Here is a 9,844-nt window from a genome sequence, read left to right on the forward strand (position 1 = left end):
TGTGAAGAAGTTTTTTTTTTTTTTTGTCACCATGGCAGCCACACAGATTTATTTGCACATCTTTACTATTAAACCTCTTATTTGTGGACAGTTTTGCATTTCTCCTGTCAATCAGAAAGTCAGATTTCTGCAACAAAGTTCATGTTTTCTCTCCACTTTCAGTTTGACTGCGAGCCTGGTGAAAATATCAGAACAAGCACTTTTGTTTTTTTGGTTAAAGTGCTAAGAACAAAAACAAATAAGGAAGCTGCAGCTTGATTACTAATAAGACATTATCAAGATGTTGAGGAAAAGCAACAGGAAGTTGAGCTTAGCAGTTTAAAGCGCTTACTGCTTGTATCTGGCCAGTAGATTTGGGTTTTTATTGCGTAAAAACAGCCTAAACTCTGTTATTTCACCCTGGTTTTTGTTTTTACAGATTTTTTTTTTTCATAATGTTGGGGGAGGATCGTCTCTGTGTTGAGTAACTTTGTGATTGCTCATGATTTGACCCAACTCGTCCTCCCATTTGGTGAAGTTAGCTGGTATTGTGAGCGAGTCACATCCTGCAGACTGTTGACCCTGTGAGAAAGTGGAGGCAGGATTCGGTCGGCTTCCTGGAATCCACAGTGGGAATCTCTCCCCCCCACCTCCAATCCTCCCACCTCCCTCCTCCTCCTTTCCACTCAATGCTCCACTCGGGTTTTTGTCGCTGCTCCGGCTGCTTGTCGCGCTCCCTCAGGTCATCCTGAATATTAGGGGGAGAAAAAAACACCTGTCAGGTGTAAGGTGCTGCTCTCCTATTGGCTGGGAGGAGTTTAGGGGGAGGGGAGACTCGTCATATTTCCCTTTAGGGTCTGAAGCGCTGGTTAAAGCAGCGGAGGAGGAAATATTTTAGATCCGAACCGGTGATCGGAGCGAGAAACCCGTCAGAAATAACCTGAGGTAGGTGGATTTGTTTTAGTATTTAGCAGCTGCTGAACATGGAGTCCGTTTCTTTCTTACCTGCTGCTTTGTGTATAATCTCACCCTGACGTGAATCATTCACAAGATTATCTGACTTCATTTGTATGTTTTTTTTTTTTTTACTGTCAGGAGCGTCAGGCAGAAATTTACTTTGAAATTTGTGACCGACTTTTTCCACTTTCTCTTGAAACGCAATGATTTAAGAAAATAATTTAATAGAAAGTTAGGTTTGAAATCTTCAGATTTGGCTCAACATGAAGGATCCCAGAGCATATGGAAGAATTAAAAGCTGCTTATTATGAACAGAGACGCATGAAAACACATTAAGATGTGTAAGAACAAAAATGGAAAACTAATCTGACTTGACGCATGATGGAGTGGAATGTTGACATAAGAAATTTATTTAAATTCCATCAGTATAAATGTTTATTTTCTACTTTTTGTTTGTAAATTTCTACATTTGTAATACTTTTAAACTATTTGTATATTTACCTGGTTATTCGTATTTAAACTTTTCTATTAAGTGTGTTTTACTACTAGAAATTATTTAAAGGTATTGAAATTTTACCATGATGTGCATCCAGAAAAACATGTGATTTAAGTTTGTTTTTTTAAAAACAATTTTCTATATAAAAACAAACTGGAGGGAATAATGACTCTGAGCTGCTTTCTGGTTTGTTCTTCAGACGTTTAGTTTAAATGTTTTACGGATTAACTCTAATTTTAGTAGATTTAAGATAATTAAGAGAACAAAACATGAATTTTAAATGTTCAAACCCTCAGTTCATATCAAAAAGTCAAACCAGGAAGTTTCATTCATTTTTCTTCGCATTTCTTATGAAATGTATCTTTATTTTCTCAGCCTTAAAACATGCAAGGCACATTAAATTGGAGCACTTCCCTCAATAGTTGACCTGCTGAGTGACGGTACCGGTACCGACCCGGTCGGCTATGTAACTTCCGGTCTCATTGTTTGCTTCATCACTGTCAGTAAAACTCAAGCGATGACGGTTAACTACTGAAATCTGCGTGCAGTTGCTTGCCGGCTTCCTGCAGGCTGTTGCAGACGAGGCGAAAACAGGCAGGGACTCGTTTCTTTCTTTCTTTTTTTTTTCTGGTGAAAGTGTCAGCAGGTTGTTTTTGTGACGCAGCGGGAGGTTCTGCTGTCTGGTCCAGGCTCAGACTGAACGCTGTCACAGGGAACAGATGGTCGCTCCGCTCTCTATTGACTTTCTGAGCCGGGCGGCGGGGGCCGCTGCAGGCAGATATGGAGTCTGGTTCAAAATATTGATTTCCCACATGAAAGTCCAGCGGAATCCTGCTGTTTAAAGCCCAGTTTAAACCCAAGAGGAACAGCAGCTTAACAATGTAAACGTATTGGTAAACATGCGATTATGGAAAACTATTGTGAAACATAACGGGGAAATAACTGAGTGAGATTCAGGCTGATTTTTCAACCAAAAAGATTATTTTTACAGAATTTTGGCCATTTCTGATCTATTTTTGGTAAAAAGACACAAACGCCCCAAAAATACCAGCTTTGACGATTAAAGGGGGACATATTCACATTATGCACATTTTTATACTTTTTGGGATTCAACTGCTTCTAAAAACCTAAGTTCTTAAAAATAAAAAAAAAGAAATTATATGTGTGTATATATATATATATATATATATATATATATATATATATATATATATATATATATGGCCAGATCTATTTATTTATTTTTTTGTGTGCGTGTCTGGAAAATGGGCATTTCCCTCCTAATAAGTCGCATGATAAGGGCAATGTGCCATTACCTAGCAACCCCAGTGGAGCCCTGCTCGTCTCCTAGCAACCCGAGCTGAGTTCCAGGACGTTTACCGCTGTGTACAATGGCTGCTGGATGAGACGTTTTGTTGTTGGCTTACCATCCAGAAACCACTTGCTGCATTCTTGTTGTTTGTGCAGGAGGCTCTACTAATGCTTTTCAAATATGTGCAGTTGCAGAAATGCGCATCTGTTTGTGACTATTTTCACATGCGAGTGTAAACGTTGGGTTAGGGGTGTGGCCAGCAGCAGCTTATTTCCATTTAAAGTTACAGGAGGCCCAAAAACGGCTGATTCTGATAAAATTCTCATTATCTGAGTGATTTTGTACCAAAAATGTGGTGAACATGTTTTGTATAGCCAACAGATCCTAGCCTATTCAAGGAATGTTGAACTTCAACAGGTTTTCTCTGTTTCAGCACTTTTTCCTGGACAGACTACAAACATGGCCTCCATCGCGCCGTTCAGCCGCAGGCAGTGGGCATCGCAGTCACTCAGGGTCACGGCCAAAGAGCTGTCCATCGTCTCCGCCCGGGGAAAAAACACCGCCATCGCAGAGCGCTTCTCCAAGTAAGTCCTCCTCATAGCAAGACTTTTTCTCCACTTTACAAGTGAATTAATCTGCCAGTAGGAACTAGAACTTTTCCATCAATATTAAATAATTGTTGACTTAAAAGAAGCTCCTATCCACTGCAGAGCTACTTGTTAGTTTCATCTTATTTGAAGTTTACGAAGATATTTCCCCTGTAAATTAGACCAGAAATACTTGGTAAGGTTTTGTTTTTGCAGTGTAAACTTCTGGTTCTGATCCAGGAGTTTAATAATTCACCAGCAGTTGAACCGTCGTGTCGCTCTGAACTCATCAGCTGCTGAAACTGAATCTGATTCTGCTGCTCAGCTGCTTTCAGTTCCCTGTTTGCTCAGTTTTACTCGGACTTCATCAGCACTTTCCATTTTAAAACAATTTTGTTTCCTAGTAAATATTTTGATATTGTTTGATAATATCAATCTGGCACCATTCAAGCCTCTCCAGCTACATGTCAAGTTGCCTCCTGACCTGCATGTCGGCGTACGAATGAGTGCATTCATCGTTTGTTTTTCTTATTTAGCTCTGATTTCTAGAAGAACAGTGGCTACAAGGGAGTAATGGGACCAGGCCAAGAAAAAAAAAAGCAAAATTCAGAGGAAATGTCGGCAGAATTGAGAGAGGAAATGTTGTAGTGATATGAGAATAGAGTCATGGTAATATGGGAACTCCAGACACAATAAAGTAATGTTGAAACTCCGGTAAAATGAGGAATGTTGAGCATCTTGTAGTCGTACTTTGGTATCGGTTTTACAAATGAGAAAAATACTTAATCCATTAACACATCAACATCAAATTACGTTTACTTTGTCTCGTTTTGTGTGGATTTATTTATTTTTTATCTTAGCCTGGCCCTAACGTGTTGCCTTTAAGACCAACGTATATGTAGCCAAATATTGAAAGGTCAATATTTGGCTACATATTGAGGTCAAATATTGATCTTAATATTTAGTGGAGGTTGTTTTCCTCTGTTCCTGTTTTTCTGGTTTCCCAGTAGCTGCTGCATCAGTTTTCACGGCGTTTCCAAAGAACTTGACATGTTTAACATTTGAGAAGCACAAACTCACAAAGATTAATGGAAGAATTGACATGAAGGACGATAGAAAAGTCAGGAAAATAGCTGCTATTATCAGAAATATAACAATTTTGTCGGGTTTATGAATGAACTGATCTGGATAAATATGTAAACAAAGCAAAAATAACTTTTATTGTCTAAAAGTGGTAAACATCAGTCTGTTTATTTTTTCATCAGTTTGTCTTCGGTCTGGTTTTTGCAGATGCAACATTCAGACATTTTGTTTATATCTGAAAAAAATGGTGTAAAATGTCACAACTCTGGATATTTTAAATCAGGGAATGCACTGAGGAGACTTTCCAACTTTATCATAAATATATTTAAGTTTAACTTGATTATTTAACACAAGTAAACTTAATTTGATTACTTGTGACTAATTAATGCAATGCATTTAAGTTTAATTACCTGTTTTTTTTTGTTTTTGTTTGTTTTTCAGTTTGTATTGTAATCGTGCGGTATGGAAAATGAATAATGTATTCTTAACACTTTGGAAAAATCCAAAAGTTTATAATGAGGACCAACAGTTGACATATTATTGTCGTTTATTTTAATTTGTGAAATGATTTTGTGTGTTTTATTTATTTTTAGAAAACCCAGTTTTCCGTTGAAACGGATCATTTTCTGACTATATTTCCGTTGCCAGTGTTTTTCCAGACCTGGAAATTACTTCAGGCAACTTTTAAAAACTTTTCCGTTATTTTAAAAACTGCCTAGCAACCGGTTGCTCCAGTTTCTCGGGTTTATAAACTTTATTTTGTAGAAGTGCTTCCTGTTGGTGCTTAAAGTGGCTGCAGTTTCTCCTTCTTGCCACTAGGGGCCACTATTGCTCTGCTTGCAGATGCAGCAGTTTGTACAAAACCACCCGACAAACTGTTGGTTTAAATATTTTTATTGCTTCGTGAGCAGATTGAGAGACATGGAAGGTCCATTAATCATTTTAGAGCATTTAAAGTAAGCCTTTTTTTCTAAGCCTTCAAATGATTCCTTCAAATGTATGTAAAACAGTTCTAATTCTAGTAAAAAGGTTAGTTTCTCCTATATTTTAAGTTTTTTCTGCTACCAGTGGTCTTTATTTGCAGTATTCAGACAGGAACATGTCAAGGACTAATGGCCTCCATTTGAATTGAAAGCAGTCGGTGAAACCAGATATTCCTCCATGTTTCTGGGACTTTTTAATTCAAAAAAGTAAAATAAAAGCTGCTCAGTCATCCATGACATTCAAAAAACCTCCAAAATGCATAAGTTGAAGGAAACTCTGGAAGAAATCTAAATTAATCAAATAAAAAAGTGCAGAAAAAGTTGGCTGGAAAAAAAATCTTAACTGTCAAGTAATGTAAATATTGGCCACATTCACTAATAAACAGTCCAGATGACATCTTTACGATAATAAACATGTAAATTCCCTAATAGTTGCACAATATATTCAACAAATTTCCTTTAGTTTATCGCTTCAGTCATCTTAAAGTTGCTGTTTTGTCTTTTTTTTTTTTTTCATTTGGACGGCACCTAAAGTCTGGAAATGATCTTTGGATCCGCTGCTTCTGGTCGCTATTGTCCATTAATGTCTGCCATGTTTTTTTCCTCCAGATACCAGATGGCAGCAGAGGAGGGACGTGCAGAGAGGAAAAAAATGGTTGGTGATTGAGCTTTATTTTTAATTGATACACATAACTTTTGGACCTTTAAAATAAAAGCTTGTCATTTTTGTGACATTGAAAAAACACGAAATCTTAGCAAGTATTTTTGGTTTAGTTTCTAGTGCAAATATCTTATTACACTTGAAAAAACAAATTAACTTGGAAGTAATTTTTCATCTTATTTTAAGTAAATAATTCCTTAATATTGACAAAAAGTAGTTTTTCTACTGTCAGATTATTTCACTTGGAACAAGGAAAAAATGTTGTTACAAGTGAAATAATCTGCCAGTGGATGTAATACTTTTTCATCAATATTATTTCATTGAATCAATTTCCAATATCTTGCTGAAAAGTTCTTTGTAAGTTTGTTTTATTGCAAGTGTAGCCAGATATTTACACTAGAAACTAGACCAAAAATACTTGCTAAGATTTTGTGTTTTTGCAGTGCAGTATTGCTAGTTCAACAAATTTGACTGGCAGCCAATCGGACAGATAAATAAATCATTTCAACTTGTTTCTTAATTGAATTACAGATTCTATTTTATAAGAAAAGAATGTTGTTAAATGAAAAGTGGAAAATTGAACAAATTTGACACTAAATGGCAAAAATTTAAGGAGTTTTTTTGCCTTAATGCAACCCCCCTTTTTTTCTTTAGTATATTTACTATTTTTTATTAAAGTTTTGCATGTGCTCTTGGTTCTCAAACATGCATCTTCAACTGCATTGTGCATACAACATGTTTATGTTTTACCTTTGTTCTGTATGCAAAAATATCAATCAGAAAAACTTATGACTAAAAAAATATATTTTTGTTATCTTCCCTTTTTTGAGGGCCCCACTTCGAAAAACATTTTGTTTTTAGATGGCTGATAAAATCATAACCAGTAGTGCTGCTTCAAAAGCAGCTGATGTCGCTCGAAGTTCAACGACCTCGGAGTCGCCGACTCCCAACAGCTTTTTCTTCATCGACATGAAGCTGCAAACAACAAGTTTATGTTTCCACCGTAACAAGATGGCCGCTTCCCTCAACCTCTGTGGTTCTGACTCGCCCGGCTGATTCGCGTCGGAGTGAAAACCATCCTGAAACGGATCGGTTTTTGCACACAGCTAGCTCGGCCTGTGGGCTGTCAGCTGAGCCACAATCAGCACATCGTCGGGTCAGCTGAGGCTTCGTCTCACAAGCAGCCAGTTGAACGGTTTTGTTCTGATGGGTGAAATTAACCAGTCGGTTTTAATTATTGCTACAAAACTCTTGAGCTTCAAAATGAAACTTAAAATACTTTTTATAGATCAAAGTACTACGGTAGTTGCACTGGCAGATTATTTCACTTGTAACAAGACACTTTTTCCATGTTATAACTTATGAAGTAGTACTTTTTCATCAATATGAAGGTATTATGGTAACACTTTATTTGGAGGTGTGTGCATAAGACTGACATGACACTGTCATAAATATGACATAATGCCTGTTATGAACATGAAGGAGTCTTTATGAATGTCTGACTGTTGTCATGAAGTGTCATTTGGTAAATAATGACACTTTTAATGCAAAGTTGCTTTAAAAGTCCATTAAGTCCCATATTTGCATTTAAGTGTCACTATTTACCAAATAATGCAAAGTTGACACTTTTAATGCAACTTTTAAAGCAACTTTTAAAGCAACTTTGCATTAAAAGTGTCATTATTTACCGAATGACACTTCATGACAACAGTCAGACATTCATAAAGACTCCTTCATGTTCATAACAGGTGTTATGTCATATTTATGACGGTGTCATGTCAGTCTTATGCACATAACTTCAAATAAAGTGTTACTGGTATTATTTATTCCAAACAAGCTGCTATATCTTAAAGTTACTTGTGAGCTACTTTAGTTATTTCAGGTGTTGTAAGATGTTTGCACCAGAAACTAGACCAAAAATACTTGGTAAGATTTAGTTTTTTGCAGTGCAGCATTGACTTTGAGGCAGTTCTCCAAATATTGTCTCACAACATAAATATAAATGTGAACTGGAAGACGCCTTAGAGCCTGATTTATCTGCACACAGTCACCTGGTTCTCAAAACAACTTAAGTTTTAAATGTTGCAGCTCCGTTTTGTTTCAAATCTTGAAACGACTTCAGATTAACTCGGTTTGTGAGTGATGCCTGCTCATCTTGTCTGAGTTTGTGTTGGAGTTTGAAGAAGTCACAGATGGGATGTTTTTTTATTGTTTTTTTTAAAATACAAGTCTAGAAAGCTGCAGGTTTTCTCCATTTCAACACAATCTGTCTAATCTGACAGCAGCATGTTTATTTAGAGGCCTAAATGGAAAAGGTTTGCTGCAGATGTTCTACATACTGCTGTCATTGTTGCCTTTAACTTTAAGTTTACATTTGCTTTCTGGCATTTCTCCCGTCCGAAGCCATTGTGTTTAAATTAAATAATTTCCAAAGGAGGATTATCAAACATCCAGATTCAGGATCTCTGCTGTTCTTGGAGTTTTTCTGCTGTTTTTGTTTCCCCCCCTCCAGGTTTCCAGCGTTACCTTTTCCTCATTTCCTGGACTTTTTTTTTTTTTTTTTTTTTCTCACTGAATGTCTCTGTTTCTGATTTTCTCCCTCCTGCCTGCCTTCACCTCCCCCGCGCTTCAGTTTCCTTCTTCCCTGCGTGTTGTAGGGGGTGGGCGAGTTGCTTCATGCTGCTTCATTCTGATCATTTCTCAAGCCTTTCACATCTGGGGCGGCTTGTGGGGTTTTCCTCCCGCAGACACGGCGTTTTACACGACCGCGCGTCGGGAACCGGACAGCCGGGGCGTCCGCATCACTCACAGGTTTTTACATCTCCACTTTTCATCTATTAGAAAGTTTTTCTCCTTTTTTTTTTTTTTTTTTTTTTAACTAAGTCTTGCAGCTGCAAAGTCATGCTGAGCAGTTCACAGCTTTTTTTTTTTCTTATTTGAGTTTTTAGTTTGTGGTTTCTGTTTCCTCTTGTCTTTTCCTCCTCTGCAGACTTTCTTTTTCGCAAACTCTGACTAAAGTTTGAGCTGCTTTTAGAGAATCAAGGTGGTGAAAGTCCAACGCTGATGAACATTATTGAGCGAGTTGAACCCTGACGCCTGGATTTCTGTCTACCAAGGTTTGGGTTGATAATGAGTCATGATGGACTGTTTTGTTTTAGCTGGCAGAGAAAAATGAGCCTCTCTGCTCCGTTTGAGTGCGTGTGCATCTGAAAGTTGTCTTTTTAATGCTGCACAGCTGTAATTTGAAGCTGATATGAAGATAATATCTGGTTTTGTTGATCTAAGAGATGCTGCAACTTCATCTGTTCACTGCTAATCTCCACATCTGCAGGCAGAGCGTCTTTGTGCGACATACTCAGAGGAAACAATGCAGACTGTTAGCTCAGTTTGTTGTAGAGTAAAAGTATTTTAATGTTGTTTTTCTGCATGATCATTACACACGGCTGCAGCTTTTAATGGCGTCCAGATGAGCAGGAGAATTAAAAAGGCCAATAAAACAAAGCAGGAGCATGTTGGGGATGTTTAATGTGTTTTCAGTCGGGGTTTTATGGGACTAGACCAACACGAAGTGGTGCAGAAATGTGAAGTGGAAGTCGAATTATTCATGGTTTCTCCAACAATCCGGCGCAACAAATTGCGTATTTTTTAATCTCTGTTTAGATTCAGCTGTTCTGAGGAAAAAATGGAGGATGGGAAGAGTTTGATACAGCTGCAAACCAAAACCAAAACCGAGTGCAACGATCATTGAAGCAGCCAGGAGGGACATGGTGACTCTGTCCCATCTGA

General features: G+C 37.5%; 1 protein-coding gene across 4 annotated transcripts in view; it reads left to right on the top strand.

Annotated features, from left to right (window-relative positions):
• lima1a (LIM domain and actin binding 1a) overlaps positions 1-9,844 on the top strand; it is a 39,865-nt gene that overhangs the window by 4,059 nt on the left and 25,962 nt on the right. Inside the window, exons 1-3 of one of the 4 annotated variants that reach the window (XM_032559555.1) lie at positions 681-924; positions 3,162-3,328; positions 6,007-6,052. In XM_032559555.1, coding sequence (XP_032415446.1) covers positions 3,204-3,328; positions 6,007-6,052 — 171 coding nt within the window. In that variant the 5' untranslated portion in view covers positions 681-924; positions 3,162-3,203. Of the gene's footprint in view, positions 1-680; positions 925-3,161; positions 3,329-6,006; positions 6,053-8,674; positions 8,870-9,844 lie in introns of those variants that run through there. The other 3 variants (XM_032559546.1, XM_032559563.1, XM_032559573.1) reach the window with 3 other exon arrangements.

The sequence above is a fragment of the Xiphophorus hellerii genome, chromosome 1, assembly GCF_003331165.1.
Source record: "Xiphophorus hellerii strain 12219 chromosome 1, Xiphophorus_hellerii-4.1, whole genome shotgun sequence".
NCBI lineage: Eukaryota > Metazoa > Chordata > Actinopteri > Cyprinodontiformes > Poeciliidae > Xiphophorus > Xiphophorus hellerii.